The sequence below is a fragment of the Actinia tenebrosa genome, unplaced genomic scaffold, assembly GCF_029948245.1.
Source record: "Actinia tenebrosa isolate PJP-AT-01 unplaced genomic scaffold, QUT_ActTen_1.0 PGA_scaffold5__44_contigs__length_20552954, whole genome shotgun sequence".
In the NCBI taxonomy this organism is placed as follows: Eukaryota; Metazoa; Cnidaria; class Anthozoa; order Actiniaria; family Actiniidae; genus Actinia; species Actinia tenebrosa.
The window spans coordinates 1,307,905-1,333,156 of record NW_028292582.1 but is presented as its reverse complement, the minus strand read 5'-3'; the positions used below and the strand labels follow the sequence as shown (position 1 = coordinate 1,333,156).

The window sequence follows — 25,252 nt, the reverse complement described above, 5'->3', positions numbered from 1 at the left end:
GGTGGAGGGGATGATGGTAAAGGGATGCGCTTGGTGGTCGATGTCGTCTTGTGAAGGGGTGTCGTTGGCTTGGTAGTCGTCGTCCTCGTCAGAGTCGAGAGGCAAGAGTTCCAGGGTAGTAAGGAAGGGCGGATCGGTGATGATGGGTCGGGCCCTGCACATGGGGCACTGAGTGTTTTGACGAGTACGCCATTGGTTGAGGCAGTCGTAGTGAAATTGGTGTTTGCAACAAAGGGTCATGACGGTGTTCGGGCAGTTGAGGGGTACGTTGGAGAGGCAAATGGCGCAGGTGACGGCAGCGGTCTGAAGAAAACACAAAGGTGAAGTTCACAAGGTAAAGGCAAGGGTATCGAGCCAGAACATGCCGGTGACAAAGTCCCCTCCTTCGAGTTCAATGAATCTTTCGATGTCGATGCCGGCGATTCTGAGTTTGTTTTGGAGGCATCGTTTATAGCATTGCAGTTGGTGAAGGAGGGGGTGGGTATCGCTGCTGAGGCGGGCATGAAGTAACCAGAGTTTTTTGTCGTAGAGGAGGTCGTGAAGGTTGTCGAGCAGTTGGGTAAGGACTAGGGTTCTTCCAATGTGTTTGCGTAGGACGTTTGTGGCGGTGGTAGCGATTGCGGTCTGAAAGAATAGAGGTCCTTTAGGTCGTGTCAGGAGGAGCGAGGCCTAGTTTGAGGATGCTGCAGGAATGAAGTTGCTTTTGGAGGAGTTCGTGGATGCCTTTCAAGTCGCCTCGAAAGAGTTTCCACTTTTTTTCGAATGCGGTGACTAGTCGTTCTTGGCGACGGAAGAAGAGGTAGATGTCGCGGATGTCTTGTTTGTTTTGTTTGTAGCCGTTAGAGATGAAGTCGATGACGCGACGAAGCGCTTCCTAGGGGTGGGCAAGAGCATGTGAAACATTGGAGCATAGGTATGGTAAGGTTTTCTGTAGGTTTCGTCATAGTACTGTTCGTAGCACGAACGGGGCAAGCGAAACATGACGTGGTTGTGAATGACGTAGTTGTAATTGTCTCGGTCGGCCACCCCGTCGGGGAATTGTTCGGGCGTGATGTAATCAGGACCCACGCATAAGTTTTGGGTGCAATGAGGGCACATGATGCTAAAGTGGGTACGCTTCATTTCCAGGTAGTGCAGGATGCAGGCGCCATGAAGGGGATGATTGCAGCAGGGTGTCATGACGAAGGGTTCTGAAGTATTGCATTCGCAAGGCAAGATACAAATGGTACATACCAGGGTTTCGTCCTGACTGGCGTCGGCTTCAGGCTCATCATCCTGACCCACTTCACGTTGTTCTTGTTCGACATCCTCCCGCTTACGTTTAGGAGCAGAAGGACCTGCTTCTCCCTCGGCATTGGATTCATTATCCGAATCATGATTGTTGATGTAGGCATTACGGGCGTTAACCACCACGGGATCATCGGAATCATAGGGATCGTCAATGTTGGATCGATTGAACTGAGGCATCGGTGCAGGGACGCCGGCGTCGGTAGGCAATGGTGGTGGCGTTCCTGGAGGAGTAGGCGCAGTTTGGTCTACTTGATTGTCTTCTGGATGGGGGATGACCATGCGGCGGTTGGATCTCTTGGGAGGCATGATGAAGGACGGCGTTGGCTAAGTAAGGTAACTAAGGACTAGGTAACTAGGTATACGATTTGGTGATTGGGTACGAAAATGAGGTTGAATATATAGGGGTAGGGAGGGGTGGGTAGGGGGTCCCCCCACCCCCTAGGTGGGGTCTATATAGGGGGACCAGGATCTGTGATTTGTATAGGTTTTGTATAGTGAATCACCAGTAAAGCCAACGTAGTCTACGAAGATACCAGTGTGGTAAGTACGATGAAGCGTTACGTGTGGGCGTGGCTTTAGGCATGAGCTTACGTTTTGCTTTTTGAACACTGCAGTACTCCTCAGTATGAAAATGACAAAGAGATGCAATCGAAAGCAAAGGATGAGTAAGAGAATAAAGAATACCATTTATCAAGCCTTGGATGCAGTGCGACAAGATGATTATAGCAATCAAGACATGTTATCAAGCACGCAATACATTCTAGTTCGAAGAACATTTTTTAATGTAGTGGAGTTGTTAAAGACTAGAGGCATTGAAGAGTTAGATAAATTTGATGTACTATTGCTTAAACAATATGTAACCGAATACGTGAATAAATACGGGTACACCGTTGAATCTTAACTGGGTGTCTTTTTGCTTTTGTTTTTCTGAAGGAAGGCTTTGCGAAGGCATTATCCAAACATTATAAAGAAGGCACCGCCCCCGACCCTCAGTTTTTGCGAGACGCGAAGGAATACGTCAAGGCGGTACACGGCTTAGCCAATACGTTAACGGGGTGGATCGATGCCATCGAAAAGCGTCAGGAGCGGAAGAGGAGGGCGGCGTTCGTGTTAGCGCGCCGAGCCAGGGAACGGGCCCGAGTGAAGCAGGCATTGGTGGATCCAGAACGAGGGCGTACGACAGTGTATGTCATAGAGGAGTACGGCGTGGGCAATCGCTTAGTGTTTTCTCACCATGGCATCAGGCAGGAGCACGAGGAGCTCGTCTCTGATTAAGAGTTGTGCACGCTCGGTGTTTGCGGTGAACGTGCCCATGAGAACGCGGGTCATTTCGTATCGGATCGAGACGAGGTCCAGCTTGGAGCAGGCCGGTCGCCAACGCAGACCGTACGTGGGTCACGACGACGACGACGACGACGACGATGAGGACTTGGACGAGGGAGGAGAAGAAGGAGAAGACGAATGGGGGGTGCGATGGGTGGAACGTTTATTTGATCAAGTCATGGAACGCATTGCCGGCGAGGAAGGATTGACGGCTCGGGATCAAGTAGGCATGACCCTGTACGGTGGGGACTTGGAATACCCGGTGCCGTTGGCCATACGTCCGTACCACACGCCTCAATTTCAAAGGCTGATGTTGACCAACGCCATCGAAATGATTCAGCAGTCTAAGAGGGAATGGATGTTGGGTCGATCGTTGGACATTACGGTGACGGTGATCAAAGACGTGAAGGGGCGAGGACGGGTGTGTACGACGACCATCATGACGCCTGAACTGTTGCGGGATCGGTTGGAAAGGGGAGTCCTACGCAAACCGCCGGCGGCGGTGGGATCGAAGGTAGCGGAACACGTGATTCAGATCTTAGCGTGGCGAAGCGTGAGAACGAGAGACGAGGTGAGGCAAGAGTTGGAGGTGCAGCACGAATGGACGTGGGAAGAAATATTGGCGCGGTGGTGCGTCGTGCACCCTACCACGAACGTCTTGGTCCTTTGCCAAAAGGGAGGTCCGGGAGCGCATCACGAGGTCATCTGGAAAAGCACGTACAGCAGCGAAACGGAGGGATGGGTGATGTGGCTGGACGAAGGGGACCCCGCGATGCTGGACGTCGTGTCGCCCGATGCGTTGTATGGGGAGGCCAGGGTCTTGCACCATCGGTTGTGTTTAAGGTGCGGCGTGATTTATCGTCATCAAAGAACGCATGCCTGCAGTGAAAAAAAGGCCTTAACCAAGTACCAGTTGGGCAAGAGGAGGCCACACTATAAGACCACGGAGGAAGTCAAGCGGCGTAAGGTCTCGCGGGTCTTCGACGACGAACACGAGAATTGCCTGGGCAGGGCCTTGTACCGGGCGCTGAAGGGGATGGGGTTGGAAGTGACGGTGGAAGGAGGGTACGAGAAGTCTTTACAAGATTGGTACGGCGAGATGGGCATGGAGGACACCTGGGATCGAGCGTGCGGGTTGGACGACGTGAAGCGGTGGTGTGCGAGCATCAACGAGGGCTACGCGACGGATGAGGAACACGGCTTCGAGGTGTGCGTGTACGACGAGAAGAACCGGTACGTGGTGGCCTTGTTTGGGAGCAGTGTAGGAAAAAGCAAGGGCACGTTGACCCCCATTTACTTGAACTGGATGGACGAGCACTTCACGTGGATCGAGTCGATGGCGGGGTGGTTGGGACGATCGTACTTCTGCACGCAATGCAATAAGGGGTACAGCAATAAGGAAGCGCACAAGTGCGTCCGTTCTTGCTTACGGTGTGGGGAAGAGCGGAACGACCACTACGTCAAGTATTCTAACGAACGCATCACGTGCGACGCCTGTCACGCCGGGTTTTGGTCCGGCGTGTGTTACCGTTCGCACCTGATGCGACGTCACAAGGGATCGTTGACCTATACCACCTGTGAACGACGGTACGTGTGTCGGGAGTGTAAGACCCCCGTGGATCGGTTGCGCTACGACCGAAAGACTAGGGTGTGGTACATGGTCGACGATCACGTCTGTTACGAATACGATTGCTTGGTGTGTCGGGAGAAGAAAGTAAAGCGAGGAGAACACTTGTGCTACGTCAAGGGCGTGAGCAGCGATCCTACGGAAACACGACCCAAGAAGAAGGAGAACGAAAAACGTAAGTTCTTTCTGGCGTTTTTTGACTTCGAGGCTCGGTGCCTGGAGGAACGGCACGTGGTCAACAAAGTGGTAGTGCTGCTGACGTGCCACGAGTGTGCTTCTTACGTGGAAGAGTACCGTACGCGAGGATGCGCGGGAACGTGCGGTCGACAACGGATGTTCGTGTTTGACGATGCCTCGGCCTTCATGGATTGGTTGTTGGGTCCCAAGCGCGACGTGCATGCCTTTGTACACGTTTATGGCCCACAACCTTAAGAGGTACGACTCGTACCCTATCCTGGAGGAGTGCGTCAAGCGAGGCATCAAGCCCAAGTGCGTGTACCAAGGGAGTAAGGTCATTACCATGACGCTGGAAGGGATTGCGTTTAAAGATTCGGTGTGCTTTATTCCCATGGCTCTACGCAAGTTCCCAGCCACCTTTGGAACCTCGGGAGGCGACAAGGGCCACTTTCCTCACTTCTTTAACACGTTGGAAAATACGCAGTACGAAGGTCCTTACCCTGCCCCCGAGTATTACGGCGTGGACGACATGGATGTGCGCGAGAAGGAGAAATTCATGGAGTGGTGGCACGAGCAAGAAGGCAAGACGTTTGTTATGAAGAAGGAAATCGAGAAGTATTGCATCCAAGACGTAATGGTCATGGCCCGGGGATGTCTAAAATTTCGGGAGCTGTACGTCGATAAGTTTGACGTGGACCCCTTTGCGGAGTGCGTCACCATTGCCTCGACCTGCCTGACGGTCTTTAAGAAGAACTTTTTGGAATCGGAAGTGATGGGCGTCGTGCCGCCATTGGGCTATCGCCAGCGGGACATCCAATCGGTCCAAGCCCTGGAATGGTTGCACTCGTTGGGGCTGCCTGAACTGCGTTGGGCCGGAAGCACACTGGGCGAGTTGACCTTGCAAGGCAGCAAAGTGGACGGGTACGATCGGCGAACCAACACCGTGTATCAATTCCACGGGTGTTTCTACCACGGGTGCGAAGTGTGCTTCAGGCGAAGTCAGGTTCATGCTCATTTGGGGGTGACCATGGGCGATCTGTTCGACAAGACGCGGGAGAGAACGTTGGAACTGCGTGCTGCGGGACATCACGTCGTGGAAATGTGGAGTCACGTGTGGGATGCGGAACGGGAGTATCACGTGTTCCCCGAGTGGATCAAGAACTTGGACCCCATACAGCCTCGCGAAGCGTTGATGGGAGGACGCACCAATGCCGTGGGACTCTACGCGTACTGCGAGGGGGAGGTCCAAGTCGACGAGTCGGACGACGAGGCCATGGCCTTGATGTTGTGCTCGGACCCCGTGCATCGCATACGGTACGTGGACGTGGTGTCGCTGTACCCTACGGTGATGTGGGAGGAAGAGTACCCCATAGGCCACCCCATGGTGTACTTGGGCGAAGACTTAGATATGGACCCCGAGGAGATTGCGGATTGTATTTTGGACGAAGAGTGGTTTGGCTTGGTCAAGTGCGACGTCGACCCTCCCCGCGGATTGTTCTTCCCCGTGCTTCCGCGCATTGCCGACCACAAGCTGATGTTCACGCTGTGCGCGGCTTGCTGTGACGAAAAGGACGTGGACGAGGGTGGAGAGTGCACGCACACCCTAGAAGAGCGGCGTTTGCGGCACGGCGTGTGGACGACCCCCGAGTTGAAGGAAGCGCTGAACCAGGGGTACGAAGTGGCGCAGGTGCACGAAGTGTGGCACTACCCCGAACGCAGCAGCGACTTGTTTCAATCGTACATTCGTGAAAATCTAAAAATGAAGATGGAAGCCTCGGGGTGGCCGTCCGATTGCGACACGGAAGAAAAGAAGCGGGAATTCATGCGGTCCGTGAAGGCCAGTCAGGGCATCGATCTTCATTACGAAAACGTCGTAAAAAATCCGGGGCTGCGTTCGGTGGCCAAGTTGAACCTAAATTCGTTGTGGGGCAAGTTCGGACAAAATCCGTTTCGCGGTAAGGTTGAGTACGTCACGGAGCCTTGCCGCTTCTTCGAACTGCTGCACGACGATACGGTCAACGTGAAGACGGTGCTGCTGTTGACGGGCGACATGGTGCAAGTCAACTACGACGTGCACCGCGAGTCCACGGTGTGCAACCCCAACGGCAATGTCGTCATCCCTGCGTTCGTGACGGCCTGGGCCCGTTTGCGGTTGTACGACAAGCTGAGTGCTTTGGGGGACCGCGTGCTGTACCATGACACGGATTCCATCATCTACAAGACGGCGCGGGAAGGGGACGAGGAGCTGGACACGGGGGATCAGCTGGGGCAATGGTCGGACGAATGCGGCGATTCGGACACCAACTGGATTGTGGAATACGTGTCCTTGGGCCCCAAGACGTACGCGTACCGTACCAAAAAGGGCGAGTGCGTCGTGAAGTGCAAGGGCATCAGCTTGACCCCCTGCGCTAAAGAACTGGTCCACCTAAAGAGCATGAAACGTCTGCTTGTTCAAGAGAACGAAAAGGTGACGGTGAGTTACCCGCGAAAGATCGTGAGGGACAGCACGCACAAGGTGCTGCGAACGGTATCCATGGACAAGGACGTTCGCTTGGTTTATACCAAGCGAATACGTATTGATCAGGGCCTGACCACGTTGCCTTATGGTTATTAAAGGTCCATAAAAGAAGGGGGACATAAAGGGAGACGTGTTCATCAGCATGACTCAAATCGCCGCAGGACGAATCGGACGTTGGTTGGCCAAGAAAGCCGCCGCCATCGTGTCGGGAAGCAACGAAGAAGATCAGCCTGATGGCGACATCAGCAACAACCGCATTGGGTGCGGACGTCAAGCACGCATCCGATGCTGCCTTTCGTCGTGCTGCGGGGGATCCATCGTCATCCACGCGCAAAGGTCGATCCGCCGCTGGAAAGACGAAAGGGAAGAAAGGAAAGAAGAGCATCGGAGCCGCCGCCGCCACGGTGGCCAGCAAGAAGCAAGCTTCCAAATGGTACAGTCGGTATTTCGAAGTGGGGGCGAAACACCCCCAAGCCCTAGCGGGAACCTTCGCGTTTTTGTCCGACCCCGGCGACGTCTCCAAGGGACCTCAAGCGAAAGCCACGAAGAAGAAATGGCTGGAAGCGCAGACGACACATCATATTCATCGCCCAGCACGGCGTAATTATCCTCGTCGTCCCTTTGTCGTGTTTTCCATGGACGAGCAATGGCAGATGGATTTGTCGGACATGACGTGGGACAAACCGGCCAATGATGGGATGGGGTGGATCTTGTTCGTGGTCGACGTGCTGTCTCGGTACTGTTGGGTACGACCGCTGAAACGAAAGACAGGGGAAGAAACGGCGCGGGGCATTCGCGAAATCTTTGAGGAAGTGGCCCAAGACCCGGACAAGAAACATACGTTGCCTCGTACCGTGTACGTAGACAAGGGGAGCGAGTTTTACAACAAGGACGTCAAAGACTTGTTTGCCGCCTGCCCCCTTCCGCCCAAGCTCATGTCGGGAGAATCCACCACCAAGGCCGCCATCGTAGAACGGTTGCAGCGAACGTTGAAAGGTCGGCTGTGGAAGTACTTCTATGAAAACGGGACCCGACGGTGGGTGGACGTGATTGGTCCGTTGGTCGAGTCGTACAACCATCAGCGCCACGGCACGTTAAAGCAATCGCCGGCCTCGGTTCATCGTGGGAACGAAGGGGAGGTGTGGAAAAAATTGTATGGGGAGTACGGCCCCGAACGAGGAGCGCGACAAAAGCTCAAGGGGCCTTACGAGTTTAATGTGGGCGACGTGGTCCGGATCAGTCGTCAAACCACGATCTTCGACAAGGGCTACTTGCCTCAGTGGTCGGAAGAATGGTTTAAGATTCGAGCCCGCGATCCAGGCCCTCCCGCGTGCTACCGCTTGATGGACTACGACGGCGAGGATATATTAAAGGGCACGTTTTACAAAGAGGAGCTGCTCAAGGTCGAAGAAGAAGAAATAAAGCACATGCGTTATCGCATTGAGAAGATACTTCAACGCAGGACGGACCCCACTACAGGTCGTTCCCAAGTGCTGGTGAAATATCAAGGGTGGCCTGAAAAGTACGCCAATTGGATCGACGAACGCCAAGTCGAAGACTTGGGCCCCAAAAAGAAACCATGAGGTTGGAACGCAAACCGTTTATCTACTGGTTCAACAGCAAGCCCGATCCCGAGTACCCCCAAACCAACGACAACACCGCCTCGGAATTCGTGGTCCAGCTGCCCATAGGATGGCACTTGCCGGGCGTGTGGTCGGTGGAAATCCAAGCCATTATGACGCCGGAAACCACACAGACCAAAGGAGACTTGCTGCTGTACACGAATCTCATTCGCTACGAGATCGTGGGCCACGATTACTTTCCGCTGATCGAGCGCATTACCACGTCTTCCGCTCAATCCATCCGCTACCAAGAATCCAAGCATCCCTTCCGTCGTCGTGTGAACCGCAGTTACCTAGAGAGCGTAGGATTTAAATTGGCCGACACCAAGGGTCGCCCACCAGTCTGGCTGAAAGACAGACCTACTAAGGACACCACCCTTTGCCTTCTCTTCACGCCTCAAGTCGACGAGTACGATTCTTCCTCTATGAGCTTGACACTTCTGTCCAACCAATCCAAACCTCGCTTTCCTTCCAACCGACCAGGAAATTTTACAGGCGAACTACCCGCATCTCAAAGAATGAGTGATCAATGGAGAGTAGGAATGACCAAGGTGACGCTGCCGCCCGTTGCCAGCACGTCCAAGTCCACGCAATGGACCTTTAGACTGGATGCAGGAGGCTACCTGAAAAGCAAGCTGCCTCCTGGGGCTCAGCACACGTTTACCCTAGACAATGTTAACAGCTCTCAAGATTTGTGTGCTCAATTCAAGAGAGGCGTGGATGTCGTGTTTGACAGTTGGTTTCCACAAACGCAAGAAAAGCCATCCAATGGGGGCGTTGGAGGAAGGGGCGACGGAGCTGGGATCGGAGGAATGCAATTGAACCAAACGGCCACGTGGGTGGACGACTCCTCGGGCAAGGATGTGTTGATTGCGATCGACCTCGAAGGCAGGAAGAGCTTGGACGACCTATGGGATCGATTTTCTGCCAATGGAATCACCATGGGTTCCGACCAGACCAAAACCAAGTGGGACTTCACGTCACGTCATAGCGTGCTGGTAGGCCCCAACGCTCCAACCAATAACGAGGTCATGCAACGGTTGGGGTTTTGGACTCGGGATGCTAACATTGCTATACCTGGAACGCTTCAACAAGACGGCACGACTCAATGGCATTCCTTCCTTTCTCCCTTTGTCAATGACTTTAAGCAAGATCATTCCTACGTGTATCTTGTTCAGACCAGCCTTGAACTGAGCACGTTCAACCGCTTTTACTTGAAGATGGGATTCTTTGAGCGTCTAGGAACCCTAGATGATCCCATGGATCCTACGGGACCAACGAGTACGACCGTCACGCCCAGCGAGTTGTACCTGACCATGCCCAAGGGGTTCTAGGACTTGCTGAACTTTAACAATGGATCGAGTGCCGGACTGGAATATGAAAGCGTGGATGCCGCCGTCATGGGTCAAGGCGAATTTGTCAGGATCACGTGCAAGGAAGGATGGAGGCCTTCAGGTCATGTCGAGTCCGATCAGAAGACCAATACGGAGCCGCAATCCAATCGCGTGGCTCGTATCAAGGGGTATCAGTATACTCAGCTTCGAGGCAACCAGGACGTCATTGGTCCTCAAAGTGGTCCCTACGCTATTGACGTGGTTACCAACACCAAGGCCGTTCCCAAGAATGCGTACGTGACCTGCAGTCTAGTCCACAATCAACATGTCGGCGATCAGAACATCCCTCTCATGGACGTGGTTCCCCTCTCGTCCGTGTCCATGGGTGCTGCAGCCGAACCCAAGGAATACGTGTTCGAACCCCAACACGTTAAATACTACCCCCTCTCCAAGAATGCGTACCAGACCGTGGCCTTTGCCGTACAAGACGAAGCAGGACAAGAGCTTCCCTTCCTCAATTCAGGAGTGACCACCGTATCGTTGGATTTCAAGAAAGGACCATGAACATTCCCATCTACGTCCCCCAAGAAGGAGGCGGTAACATTCCCGTCTATACCCCTCGACAAGCCGGAGGAGGACTAAGCATTGGACGGTTGGGGCGTGGGGCCATGCAATACGTTCTACCGAAGATTAATGCTGTAAAAGACGCTGCCGTGGACCGAGGAGGCAAAGCGTTGGCTAACGTGGCCTCGGAGGTACTGGAAGGTAAAGATTTGAAAGAAGCCCTCAAAGACGAAGCGACCGAAGCTCGAGTTGACTTAAAACGAAAGATAGACGCCGAAGCCAGCAAAGTGGGAAGCGTCAAGAAAAGCATCAAGAGTTCTGGATCCAAGTACGCCAAATCTACCCTAAACGCTTTGTTCGACTAGGAAAACATGAATCAAGCCCGACTGATTACTGAGAATGGCGTATTCAAGCGCATCAGCGAAGAGCGGTATACCAAGTACATTACGTACCGTATGACCCATGGACCCCAACAAGGCATACGGACTAAAGAAAGAGACATTGTAAAAGCTTACGATATTTTTGTCAAGATGTACGATGGACGCATCGCTATGGTTGTAGATTAAAGAAAAGTAAAAGAAGACACGGTGTGTTCGTTTCATTGATTTTTCTTTATTTCACGACTAGGGGAGTATGACTTGGGGAAAGGGTTCGTTGGAATCTTTCAAGTCTTCAGGGAAGGGGTCCAACGACAGTCGGTACTCGTCGGGCGTGGATTGATCAAAGTCCATGATGAGCGGACGGAACGGTCGCGTGTTGGCTTCCTCCAACGCGCGGTTCAACCACTTGGCTTGACCCGGAAACGCTTGGCGCGCCAAGGCTTGCAGCTGAGACTTGTCTCGAGGATTGCGAAACAGCACGATGCGGTGGGCGTTGAGGGAGGCGGTTCGCATGTGGGCGGGAAACACGTTTTGCATGAGCACGACCAAACTCACGTCCATGTGATGGGTTCCCTTGGTAAACCACTTGGCAATTTGACGATGATCCGATTCCATTTCCCCCATCAGGTCGTCCGCGATCAGCAGTCCTGGGGTTCGCTTGAATAGGGCATAGGGGTCGTCGGGCAATCCTTTGACCCACTTAACCTCGTCTCCAAATTCTTTTTTCATGTTGTCGTACTCGTCTTGCCATATGCTGTACAAGTACACCACGTACTTAATGGGGTGATCGAACTTCCACGTCCGATGACGAATCATCTTGCGGATGAACCGCGTCTTGCCACTCTTGGAGGGTCCGGCCACGACGATGTTGCACGGATGCTGCCATCGTGAGTTAAACGGTTTGATTGCTTCTACGTTCATGCTAGTTTCTTTCTCTTGGCGTCGCGAAGAAAGCGAATGTACTGATCCACTACCTCGTGAGGACTCCTGTTATACCCTTCCTCGGCTACGATGCCTCCTTGTTGACTGTGTTTCTTGCGACGAGGTTTGGATTTGGACACTCGCGATTTTCGCTTGCGCCGCAGTACGCCGCCTTCAATCGTCGCGTCATCGCCGCCGCCATCATCATCGTCGTTGTCGCTGCCGGGACCGGGGAAGGTTTGACTGTTGTGCTCGCGTTCCACTACGGGCCGCTTGCCTCGACGGACCGTGGTCACGGTGGTGGTATTGGCGATGGTTTGATGATCCCCTTTGCCTAATTTTTTGCGCAAGGCTTTCGATACGGTATCTTGATCCGCGTTCTTGAAGCGTTCCCCATGATCGTCATTAGTGTCGTCATCGTCGTCATCGCCATCGCCGCCATCGCTGCCGTTACCATCGTCCCCTCCGGGATCGTCCCACCCTCGGTCATCATCCCCACCATCCCTCCTCCTGTCTTGTTCGGCTTCCTTGCGCAGCTGCAGTCGTCGCGCTAGGGCTTTTTCCAGGGCATAGCGAATCCGCATTTGAGACGTTTCGTCAAACTTGCTTTGATCGGTAGCTTCCAATTCCTTGACGTACTCTTCCACTTCGGCCAAGTTCATCCTTTTTTCGCTTCGATTGCCTCGCCATCGACCGTCCACCCGCGTCATCACGTTCTTGATGGTAGGCGTCAAGGTCTCCTTCACCTGGGGGTACTTCTCCGCCAACGATTTCAAGGCCTCGGCGTACTCGCGCAATTCCTCCTTGTTCATCTGATCCAACGTAGCGTCCGGCAACGACGTCAATCTCCCTCCGCTGCTTGGCGTCCATGCCGCCAAATTCGCCACTTCCGAAGGGGGTGATGCTGCAGGCGATGCTGAGGGCGAAAAGGTTGGCGATACACCGGGTGATCTCTCGGGAGATGAACCTGGCGACGGTTCGGGTGATGGCGGGTCCATGGCTCGGGCCAAGTCGCTTCCCGTCGACAAGGGCGTGTCGCTGGACAACACGCTCGCCATGTCGTCTGGCAAGTTGAACGGCGAGCCCAACAACAGCAGCATGTCCTCATTGTAGTCGTGCGTGGGCGAAGAAGGCAACGGCGACAAGGGCGGTAGGACGGGCGTATTCATCAGGAAGCGATTGGCAGCCCGTTCGGCCGTGGACGTTGTACGGGGCGTTCGAGGAGCAACGCCCGGAGCTTGGAAGAAAGGCTCGCGCTCGGTATGCTGGCCTACACCGTAACGTAGGTATAAATCTTGAGCCCCCACACGTTCATAGGACATAACGTCGACGCACCGAATGTTTCACAGCATGGATGGAAAGTCCTATATACGCTCCTTGGCGCAATGCCACCCCACGCAAGTGGTTCCTCTGCTACGTAGCGGTAGCGACGACCAATGGAAGTACATCAAAGACATGTGCAAAAAGCTAGCCAATGGGGATCTCCCCATGAAGGGAGGCAACAGGAAAATGCCCAAGGCCGCTCGACGTTGGTTCGGGTCGGTGGTCAACGATCGGCATCCTTCCATTCAGAGCCTACGACGCTCTAGCCTTCAGCGAGGAGGATCCAAGGCCGAATTGGTCGGCACGGCCATCAAAGCTCTGGCCAAGATCGCCGCTCCCAGCCTCAAAAAAGCCGGCGTGAGTCTGGCCAAGCATGCGGCCGCAGGAGCTCTAGCCGAAGGCATTAACGCGGCCACGACCAAAATCAAAAAGGTAGGAGCCCCCAAAGAAGATAAAAAGGAGGACCCCTCGACCGCCGAATCGCTTCAAGACTTTGATTACGACGGCGACAACGAATTGAAGGACTTGCTCACTGAAACATAAAGATCATGGTTAATTACAAGAAAGGACGACGTCAACGCGGAGGCAAGAAACGTGCAAAGCATACTCAGTTGGGCGGAGCCAAACGAAAACGTTCGTCCACCGCTCCCAAGATTAAGGCGGCCCTGCGTGGAACCTTGGCTCCTGGCATTCCCGACTACGGGCCCGTGACCAACCCCTTTCACATTCGATTTTCACAACCTCGCCCCACCATGCCCTCCAACAAGGTTCAAACTCTTCGCCGCATGGCTCCAGCCAGTCTCCGACATCTTCCGTCCAACAACGACTCCTTGGACGTCGTCATAAAAGGCCGACCCGTTACACTTTATCCTAAAGGTCGTCAAGTCGTCACCACTACGAAATGAACAGCAGCACAGGCACCAACTCTTACGTGGTTCCCGTTATTCTCTGGAATCGCCTGCAAGAAGAACTCAAACAACTTAAAGAAAATGTAGCTGCTTCCACCGCCAAGTCCCAAGCCGGAGGAGCCATCGCCGGAGTGGATCGAGATGGGAACGTCCGCATGAACGAATTCTTGCACACCATGGCCGTTCAACAATCGTTGCAGCAATCTCCCAAGGTGGAATTCGTCAAGTACGCGGATAAAATGGTCAAACAAGTCATGTCCGATCCCAGTCTCACGCCCGACGAGCGTGTTCGCTTCATGACCAACTATGCAGCCAGCTTTCAAGACCAAAAAGCCATGGCTCGGAAAGGACTTACTCCTGCAGCGGCTCCTGCCCCAGGTCCTGCTCCTGCGCCTGCACCTGGTCCTGCCCCTGGTCCTGCTCCTGCTCTCGTTCCTGGTCCTGGACCCGTCGTTGGCACCACCCCTGCTTGGTCTCTTCCTGCAGGACCCTCGGGAGTCAAGCTTGGGCCTGGAAGCGTTACTCCTAAAGGTACGGGTACGGGTACGGGTCCAGGCCGTGGTCGTGGTCGTGGTTATAAAGGCAAAGGCAAAACCCCACTCAAACGTCAAATCAACTTTGGGAATGTGGCCGGCACGTCTACTCCGCTGAACAACCTCAGACCTCAACAAGTCAAGCAGTTGAAAAAGGTAGACAACCTCATCCAAGCCATCGATCAGAAGTCCAGGAAAATTGCTCAGGACAACAACTTGACCCCTGAGCAAAAACGCGCAAAGCAAGGTGTGCTCACGCGCGGACGTACCAAGTACAAGGTGATGCGAAACGACATCCTCAACAGTTAGACCATATAAAAAGGACCGTCGACCTGCCCAACCTACCCTGATTCGTCACTCGACCTCGTCATGAAACGACAACACGGAGGACGTGCCGCTCCTGCCGCTAAAGCCACGCGCGAAGATGCCCCTCCCTTGAAAGTACACAAAGGAACCGTGGTCGACTTGTTTAAACGACTGCCCATCGACGTCACGTGCGAAAAATCCAAATGGGAAGTCTACTCGCAAGCCACGGCTGCCGTGGACCCTTTGGAAATCACAGTGGACCGAACCCGTACCTGGATTGACATGACCAAGATCCTACTGGAATTCGACGTGGAATTTCTCGACGCACCCAATGGTGCACTCCTGACCAATACCTCATCGGCCGTTCCCATCAACAACGTGGCTCACTCTCTCATCAAACAAATTCAACTGACTATTAACAAAGGAGCCGTAACCGTCAACGCCGATCACTACCATCTGGAAGCTTATTTCGACCGACTGCTAAACTACTCTGAAGAAGAAAAGAAATCCCTGCTGTCCCTGGAAGGATGGGCCACGGACACTCCCGACAAGTTTGATCAGCTCAATCCCAACGACTTGGCCATTGCCGATCCCGCTGCGTGGGCTGCAGGTGCCGCCAACGTTGGACCTCCCACGGTCGGCGAAATAGGAAACGCCATTCGTGCCGCATTTAACCGCGTCACGCCTAACCAAGGCGCCAAGGAACGCGTTGGATTGTGTTGTCAAAACCGAGCCGTCAAGTTCATCCTCAGACCCGTCATCCCCCTCTTCTCCAGTCAACGCTACTTGACTCCTGGCTGTGAATTGAAATTCAGAATCCAATGGAACCCTCGAGAATTGGTCATGATGAATGGTCCCACCGTGGGGGCTACAGCCATTACCCACGCTAACGCCACCTACAGAATAGTCAACTATTCCCCCAAGTTGCATATTCGTCACGTGGATGTCAACAGTGAATTGCACATCAAGATGGAAGCTGCCATGCTGGAAAACCAAGACATTGCCCTCTACCCTTACTTCACCAACAGAACCGTTACCCACACCGTTCCCAATGGTCGACGACGGGCTCAGATGCACAACGTGTTTCAGGGGTACCGACCCAACTACATGATCATTGGATTTCAGCGAGGAGACGCTTTCGACGGGGATATAGCTCATTCTCCTTTCAACTTTCAAGACATGCATCAATCGTCCCTTCGTGTGACCGTCGACGGTGAAGAAATTCCCCATCAGCGATTGGACCTGACCTCGCATCATAAAGAAGAAGGCTTCAATACCCTCCTTCAGTTCTCAGGACGTGGCATCGACTCTGCACCCACCGGCATCGATCGAAAAGGGTATAAGGACGGCAATTATCTCATCCTCTACAACTTCAACCCCGACGGCGAACAAAACTTTGGCTACAGCTACGCTCGAAACGTAGGCAACGTCAACATTGACGTCGACTTCTCAGCCAACACAGCCGACAACACCACCATGGTCGTCAGCGGATACTTTGAACAAGAAACGTGGTTGGATGGTAACAAGAACGCTTCCCAGAGATACAGCTATTAAATCATGAACAGAAAGAGTCAACTCCTCACCGATCAAATCAACACGGTCGCATCGTACCCTCCCAATTATCACAAGCACCCCACGTACTCCTACGTCGGCACTCAAGGCGCCGACCAAGCTCTAGCCCTTCTCAAGAAGTACCGCGATGGGCAAGACCCGCCCCGACCTTGGGGCATGGTGTTCAATACCGACCCCATCGACAAGCCCGGTCAACATTGGATTGCCTTGTACGCTCCCGACGTCGATACCAAACGCATCGAAATCATGGACTCGTATGGATCCCAGAATCTCAAGATCTATCAAGATCCACTCCTCCAAGAGCTCATCGGCATGACGGACGTCGTCAAGATGCCTCAGCTGCAAGCCTGCAACACGTACGTCTGCGGGCATTACTGCCTGGCCTATCTCTACACCCGAGCCCGTGGCGGGTCCTTTTCCAAGTTCGTCAAACCCTTCACCGCTCGTAACAGAAAGGACAACGACAAAAATGTCTGTCAGTTCGTTTGTCAAGTCATGATTCCCAAGTCCCTCCGCCCCAAGTTCAACAGCAAGATAGGACCCTTGGGTCAACCCTGTCAAGGCAATTGTTGCCGCAAAGATGTAAATGTAGAAGCAATAAAGACAACGTTTGAGTAACACAAAAGTCTGGTCTCTTTATTTTTTACATAAAACAAAATCTTACTACACTTATTTTCCTTTTCTTCACAATCAAATGTCTAGACTGATGTCTGCTGTGGGTTGGTAATGGAGTCTAGGAGCATCCTCAGATTGTCTTCCTCGAGAGGAGAAATGCTTTCTTCGCCTGGAGGACCTGTAGGGACTTCCACTTGTACGATCTCTCCTTCCTTCATCAACGTCGGTACCTTCCTCTTAGCTTCATCCTTGGTTCCTGTCCTGACTTTTCTCTTTCTCTTCACGGGCTTTACGGGTTGCAATGGCTTAATCACTTCAGTCACAATTTCGATAGGTCCTTCGTCTTCAGTTGTTGCAGTTTCTTCGATCACGCTTTCCTCCTTAGGTCCTTTGACGTACTTGTCCCCACCCAAGGCTTCCAGAGATTCGCTCAACAGCTGATGAAGATCCACTCGTGCCTTTCGTTGTTCCTTCTGAGTTTCAGCACAAATGACATCGTACTCCATGCTTTGCAGCAAGCCGTACACCACGCGGTCATACGCTCCCAAGTGCACGCCCTCTTGAGCCAACATCATCCTCAACGATCCTATGTGCCCCATTACTGCCTTATACATCTTTTCTTCGTCTTCGTTTCTCTTGGGTCTTCGACGCCTCCTTCGCATTAACACAGATCTTCTTCCCACGACGGTGTTCGAGCAATGAGTGCACGGTACACGGCGTGTGCGAATTTTGAGACCTTCACGCCCCTCCTCCTTCGACTCCACTCCTCCCACATCATCAACGTCACGGTCATCACTGTCAAAATCATCGTCGTCTTAGCTTTACTCTTTCAAATCGTTTCATCGCACGCATGGCCCGTTGCATGTCCTTGCTCGCTCCACTTCCTGACTGTACACTCGACGCAACTTGCTTCTTAATAAACGGTACGGCAGCTTTCAATTGGTTGTGAAGAAAAGCACGTGCTTTCTTGGACTTTACTTTAGAATCAATCAACTTGCCAGCTATTCCTTGCGCCTTATTGGCTATGATACTACTAATGCCACTTTGAGCACGGTTCTTTAGGCTCTTGAAGACGTTGCCTCCCGCCTGATGCTTTCTGCGTCGTCTGCGTCTCCCCATGCTGCTTCCACAAATTGGTACTTGTGTCCCCTTTCTGGCCCCTTTATATCCTTTCCGTCCGTTTCGTCTCTTCCTCGGGGATCAGAGACCACTTCGTTCATCCTCCTTCTCCTTCTCTGTTCCTTCTTCTTTTGATTCCTCTTCCTGCGGACGACAGCATCCCCCTCGTCCTCCTCACCTTCGTTCTCCTCCTCTTCATCGCCTGTCTTGCTACCACAACAACGAGTCAACGTCATGATAAAGTCCAGGGTCTCCTTCCTAGCCTTGGCAATGGCGGCTATCATTTCTCTGTATTCGTAATGAAGCTCCCCCATGCTCGACCTCACAGGCTCTTCTTCTCTTTCCCAGTCATCGTCTCGTCTGTTGGTCTTAAAAAATTTCAGCCTCATCATGACTCCCCCCAACAAGGCCTTTTCAAGGTTGAGCAAATCGTTGTACTTGGAATCCAACAACAGCAACGCGTTACTCTGTTCCCTTTCGGCCGGGTTCTTTATTTTATCCAATCCCAACACCCGATTTTCATAACTCGAACACACGCGGGAAGACAACGGTCTTAAATAAATGGGAGCTCCCTGCTTCACGTCTAATGGCATGACGGCCATCACTTCGTCCGTCACCTCAAACGTTGCCCCGGGTTGGTCCACTTTAGGTGCCGTAGGTATGAGTAACGATGCAGGTCTTGGCTTCATTTCGAACGTGGTGGTAGTCATGATGAAAATGAATAAAAGCCCGCTCGTCTTCAGCCCCCTTTATTCGATTTTGCACCGCATCATCAACCAATACAAACATGCCACGTAAACAAGGAGGCGGAGGCATCCGATCACGCCAGGCCAAACGAACCTATGGACAAGTAGGAGGAAACATCCGTTCCAGACCACGAAAACAAAACTATGGCCAAGTAGGGGGTAGACGAAAACGAAAAAAACGCTCTCAGCAAGGCGGGTTCTTCCCCCTGTTGGCGCTCGTTCCTGCGGCCATTGCTGCCGCCAAAGCCGCCAGCCTTGGCGCCGTTGGGGCAGGGGTGGGGTTCGGCGTCAAGAAAGGTCTAGAAAAACTCTAACACGCTACAAGTGCGCATCAGTCTCCTCATGGAAACCACCGAAACTTATCACACCCGTCTCATCACCTCCACACTCGATCGTCTCAACTTCCATCAAGTCCAAGAATGTGCCTGCTTTCCACAAGACTTCCGTCACCGCGTGCCTCAGCTCATGCTCATTCTTTACCTCCTGGATTGCTTGGACGTCATTCATCCCCTCGCCAAGGTCAAGGAAGAGCACCAATGGTTGTCCGACAATTACAAGTCTCATAACCATGACGTCATGCAACGCTACGCCCACGTTCAAGAATACAAAGGTCATCTCAAACGAATCATCTCCCACGGAAGTACCGAACTCAGCAAACTCATGACCGTTGGACACCACATGTCCATTCCCGCCTTCGATCTCCTAGCCAATCATTACGGCATGGACGCAGCGCTACAAATGTGCTTGGAAAAAAAGAAAAACCACTAACCCACCCAACTACCATGCAAGCAACAAGACCCCGTACCCGCGCTCTCGCCTTCCTCGAACAGCGCGTTCGCTCTTGGTGTCTGCCGACCCTCTACGAGAACGACGCCTCTCCTCACGACGAACAAGAGCGTCTCAAGCTCCTGGAGTTCTACATCGACTGCTTGGATCTCGTGCATGCCCCACACCCCTGCCCCTACAAAGAACACAAATACGTTAAACCCAAGTACCAGTGGATCAAAGACCTCTACGAGGCGCGCCACGTTTCCGAAGGCCGCCGTTGGCTGCACTTCAGCAAGCACCGCATCTTGGCTCATAACGTAGTCAACACAGACTTCGACCTCAGTCGCCTCGATCCTTCCACCGCTGAAGCTTACAGAAAAGACGTTCCCCTCCTAGAACTCATTGGCGCGCTTAACCACGAATCCCGCCTCGATTCGCATCGCAACTAAACATGGCTCTAACTCGCACGACTCAGCACGTGGACGACCGCATCAAACAAGCTCACTTCGACTACCTCTACGACGTACCCGACCGCTGGTGGGACATCAAGCAAGCTCACCTCACTCCACGCATGCGCCTCATCCTCCTCACCTTCCTCTTGGATTGCATGGACACCATCAAAGACCTTCCTGAAGATACCCATGCCGCCCCCTGGGTGAACTGGTCCAGCCGAAAGAACCAACTCTTGCACATGCGCAGCTACTACCATCATTGGCGCCTTCATCCTCAATATCATTCCGCGCCCCTTCAAGGTCAAAAAAGCAATCAACTCTGGGCCATCAGCAGCCTCATCAACAAGATCCTTCGCTCTGACGTCCACCCACGTGACCTGACCGACGACTCCTGCAACCTCCCCGCCTATTGCATGACCTCGTGTTGGAAACGCCTCACGTACGAAGCCCTACGTCTGTCCCCCACCGAAATAATACATCTCCTGTATTACAACCTACGCCACAACTTCAGCACCTCATCATGAGTCAACATCGTCAACCCAACCTGCTCTTCACCTTCCCGAAAAAAGTAGTCCCATGTCCTCCCGCAACCCAACAGGCGGTCCTGCCTCTTCGCCTTCACGGAAGACCTGGTGCCTATTACTTTACGGACTCAAGTCATGCTCAGCCCTCGTCAAAGCCTCACATCCCACTTCCACTTCAACATGAGCGGACGTCGCAATCCTCGGCTGCCTCACTGCCTTTGCCGTAAACCCTGCACCTATTACTTCACCGACCGCGATAGCGAACACTGTACCGTAGAAACCTCTACGTTTCACGCCCGGTACGTTACCTTCATTTGCAACCAACAGCATCCGTGGTGTACCTTTACCTGTACCGTCCCCAAAGACAATTATAACGACACCACGTGGGACGTCCTTCGCAAGGCCCGCAAGCACGTCGACTCTGAAATCAACATCCGGCAAAAGCTCACGCAAAGCCAAGCCAACGCCCAGATCATCACCGCACCACGTGAATGGTCTGATGACGTCGTCCACGGCCCACCCACCTACACAAACGAAGAACACATCAAAATCCTCAGTCACCTGTTCGGCGTAACTCCTCCCCCTCCTAATTCACCCCCACGTGAAAGCGGTTCCATTGGTTCTCCTAAGTCCCTCCCCCAAACTGAGGAGCTATATCAAGACCCCTCTTCCGACGAAACGCACATCGATCCAGAGTTAGACCAAGAAAGCCAAAACCAAGATTACAATGTCTGAAGAACAGTATCAACCACCGCCTCCCACTTTGCCGCCCTCTCCACAAACGCTCCCGCCTCAAGACGAATTTAGTCAAGTCAACCATCCCTGCTTTTGTGGCTCGCCATGTGCTGTCATCAAGACCAAGAATGCCACCTTCTTCAAGTGTGGCGTCAAGGTGGATTACAAGGCCATCACTGAACGTCTCAAGGGCGCCAAAACCAGGGACGATAAAGCGCGCGTTTATGCCACCTCCAGGCTGGGATGTAAAATGTACATAAAGAAAGAACTCTACAATGCTGTAGACAACCGTCTCTTTGGGCTCGATCCCAACTACCTCCCCAAGTGTCGCGAGCACAACCTGTTTGCCAAAGTCAACGTCAGCAGTTCCGAGAAAAACAAGAACCGCACCTTTCTCGCGTGCTCGGTCAACTACCCGGATGTGGCTTGCGATTACTTTGCCTGGTGTGATGAAGTCATCCCTTCCCGCGAACAGCTTCAGCAACAACTGGCGCCACAACCTGTAGGACCCCCGCCCAAACGAGGACGCTACGATCAAGAAGACTACCGCTACATCCAGTCTCTTCAGCATCAACCCCCTCAGCATCAACACCCCTCCTCCTTCTCCCACACAAGCACAGGTCAAGACCCCAGGAACCTAGTCAACCCTGGCTACCGTGATCCCTGGCAGCAACCTCAAGCCTCCACCTCCAAGTTCGTACCACCCTCCTCCTTTGCTACTAACTTTGGCAGCGCCTCTCGTCCTCTTCCACATCACTCCACGTACAACACTTCAGGACTTTTTTAAAACTATGTAAACACTTAAGATAATTGCTGAGTTCATTAAACCTTTTTAAACTAAACACCACGTGTATTCCTTCTGGTTTCCGGGCGGTCCCTCCCCACTTGCGTCACCCGCGTCGTCTCCCGTTCCCGCCTCCCATTGGGCGATGCATCGCCCCAATCACTTCCGTTTCCGGTGATTTGCCATGGTAACAGGAATATATGAATATTTAATCCATGAATAAATTAACCTGACCCTATGCATAGACATATATCACTACTATCCCGGACTGATAAATTTGTTCATGAGTTTTTGAAGCAGTTTAAAAAACGAGTAGGAGTGTTTTATCAGGTCTAAAACCACTCGGCTACGCCTCGTGCTTTTATGCCTGATAAAACACTCCTACTCGTTTTTTAAACACTACATAAAAAATTCATACAAAATTCATAAAAAATCGAAACAAAATTATTAAGAAATTCATTCACCGCCATTTTGTTTTGGAGTCGGGCCGAGAGGGCCCTGGGAATGAGGTTGCTGGTTATAGACATTTAGTTTTGAAGCCTCAGCTTTATTTACCCAGCTTTAATGTAAGTTTCTTTCACTTTTGCTGCATAGATATGATTTGTATGACCTATAAAGCAAGCACTTACCTATTTAGGGATTCAGGACGGCTGATTCTGTCACTCTGGTAGCGGCAAATGGGGGTATAAAGAAAGTCTCGGGCTGCATCTAACTAAGCAGTTCGTTAGGAGTATTCGAAATCCAAATAATCAATGGTATTTGTATTATTAGAGTGCAAACAATTAATCCGTGAAACACTAATTACTAAATAGTACAAAATAGTGCTAATTAAACAATAGAAAACAAAGGAATTTGCATGAAATTGTGCTATTTAGTATTGCTAGAGTTTCACGGTTATATTGTTTGCACTCTATTTATTATTTTGACTATTTTTATGTACATATAAGTATATTTCTTTCTTAAATCCTTCCTTGTGATATTTGTGGTTTTAAGAATTAAGTAAGCTTAATGAAATGAATGTAGACATAGATGAAGGTAAAGAGTATCTGACAAATCGCCCAATTATTCTATAATTCAATTGTTTATATTTGGCTGCTCATTTATTTCAAACTTGGATTTGTATTCACCATTGTAGCTAAGAAAACCCGTAAAGCTTGGCACACAAAAAGGAACATTTTGCTGAGACGTCGCAGAGAAAAGTCACTTGTCATTCACATAAGATAAAATGTTGTGGCTGCCATTTTCAAGATGGCTCGTTAAGAAAAAATAACTCGTTTTCACTGGCTCATTTGCTTTTTGTTTTAGGGAAATGTCCCAAATACAGAAATCACTACGGAAGCCAAATACAGTCTGTCTCTCTGACTGACTATGTACTGTATGTATTGATTGGTATTTTTATTTTATTTCAGAGTCACGTCTGTGTGATGTTATTTTCTAACTCATCTCTCACAAGGTACAGTTTGAATATACATTTTGTTATGAAGTAAATCTTAAGAAGTTTATTAGCCCATCCTTTTTAGACGACCTTAAAATCTGTAAGTGAAGTGTGTTGCATGGTCCATGAGTTATTTCTATTGACAGGGAGGTTAAAATTTATGAAGACCAGTTATAGAACTTAGTGGAGTGCAATTTGCTCTGAAATCAAACAAGTGCTTACAAAATTGTACAACCACGTAGCACGAGTGCAATTTGTTAATCACCAGTATGATTTGAGAGCAAAATTGCATGACTGGAAGTTCTATTACCAATTAATCATATCCATTTTATCCAAGTTTTGTTTAGACAGTTTTTACTTATTTCTTAAGTTTTTCTTTGAAAAAGTCCATTACCCATGCCCAAAGATTTTGTGGAGTTATGGTGCTAATAGCATTAGTAACCTGGTTTCTACATTCACTCCTGTTAAAAATTGCTGGGACATGCATTTAAACATAGGGAGAGCAATATGACATGAACATGTAGCTACATGAAATTGTGTTAAAAACATTTTAGGAAAAGCCACATGTAATTGTATGCTCATAAATGTATTTTCAATTGAGTAACCATTGATTTATTAGCCAAGCCATAATAAAGGGATGTTACAATGATGGATTTTAAAAGCAATTCATTGGTTTGAACAGGGGCAACCAATTAAGCAAGGCCTAAAGTTTGATGACATTGGATGCTCAAAAGTTTGCGAGATGCTGATGGCAGAAGAACATGAACAAAGTGAGACTTAAGAGCTTAAGTAATATATACAGTATGAGTGGCCGTGTTGTATCCGATATACAAACTCGAGGCGTAGCCGAGAGTTCGTATATCGGATACAACACGGACACGAATACTGTAGATTGCCTATCAAACGTCTAGGTTAGTTCCTTTGTGTTTCACTAAAATTTTCAAAATTAAAGTGAATCTGCCCAAGAAAATCCAAGTTAAAGTTTATGCAAATGAACACGATTCTGTATCTGATTTACGGAACTCTTCTATTGTGTTTTCCTCATGAATTATTAATGAGTTTGATAATAAACTTTAAAAACTTCTAAAAATCTAATATAACATGAAAAGTGCCACATTCTCTTTATATTCAAATTATATATTGAGATTCCAGACCAAGCCAAATGCTATTTCTGCTTGTTGTTATATCTAGCTTGAATCTAGTTGATTTTTTTTAGAAAACACTTTCTTGCAAACACTGTCAATAGTAGGAGCTGAGCTTAGCCTTATTACCACTTAATCCCTACAATACTGTTTCCCTTTGTTTTTGTTTTTTAATTATACAATAATGGACCATTCCATCCTCTTGAAACAACTATTATCAGAGTCCTTGATATATTTTTGTTGTTTTTCCTCAAAGGACTTAATTAAGTAAAGAGTGACAATAAAGTTGTTACCAATAAAGGGACTTGGTAGCTACTGTAAACTTGTGCTGAATACTTAAAAATTTACTGTTTACTGCAGTAATAAATGAGCAGAAGTGTTTTATCAGGTTAATAAATCACAAGGCATAGCTGAGTGGCTTTAGATCTGTAATAAAACATGGTCTGTAAGTTTATTATAAACAATTCCAAAATTCCTGAATAATGCTAAGCTTTTGCTTCAATTTATTATGTAAGATTGACCACAAATCGCTTA

The 25,252-nt window shown here is 50.8% G+C and overlaps 3 protein-coding genes across 6 annotated transcripts; all 3 read left to right on the top strand.

The window, feature by feature from the left end:
• The first annotated feature begins 4,760 nt into the window (after window positions 1-4,760).
• LOC148906269 (uncharacterized) lies at window positions 4,761-7,031 on the top strand. The gene has a single exon (XM_089037722.1). The coding sequence runs from the start codon at window positions 4,761-4,763 to the stop codon at window positions 7,029-7,031; it is 2,271 nt and encodes a 756-aa protein (XP_088893848.1).
• A 1,354-nt stretch (window positions 7,032-8,385) lies between these two features.
• Window positions 8,386-24,546, top strand: LOC116288559 (uncharacterized). 4 transcript variants are annotated; one of them, XR_004196201.2, is made up of 4 exons: window positions 22,489-22,707; window positions 22,779-22,896; window positions 23,551-23,594; window positions 24,259-24,546. XR_004196201.2 is itself a non-coding variant. In XM_031695362.2 (3 exons), the coding sequence occupies exon 1, from the start codon at window positions 8,515-8,517 to the stop codon at window positions 9,889-9,891; it is 1,377 nt and encodes a 458-aa protein (XP_031551222.1). In that variant the 5' UTR covers window positions 8,386-8,514; the 3' UTR covers window positions 9,892-11,722; window positions 23,551-23,594; window positions 24,259-24,546. The 4 variants fall into 4 exon arrangements, 1 of the variants encoding a protein (XP_031551222.1); XM_031695362.2 differs by lacking the exons at window positions 22,489-22,707; window positions 22,779-22,896 and adding an exon at window positions 8,386-11,722; XR_016121345.1 differs by lacking the exon at window positions 22,779-22,896 and having other exon boundaries at window positions 22,497-22,707.
• LOC148906268 (uncharacterized protein F54H12.2-like) lies at window positions 14,890-16,380 on the top strand. The gene has a single exon (XM_089037720.1). The coding sequence runs from the start codon at window positions 14,890-14,892 to the stop codon at window positions 16,378-16,380; it is 1,491 nt and encodes a 496-aa protein (XP_088893846.1).
• Window positions 24,547-25,252: the final 706 nt, after the last annotated feature.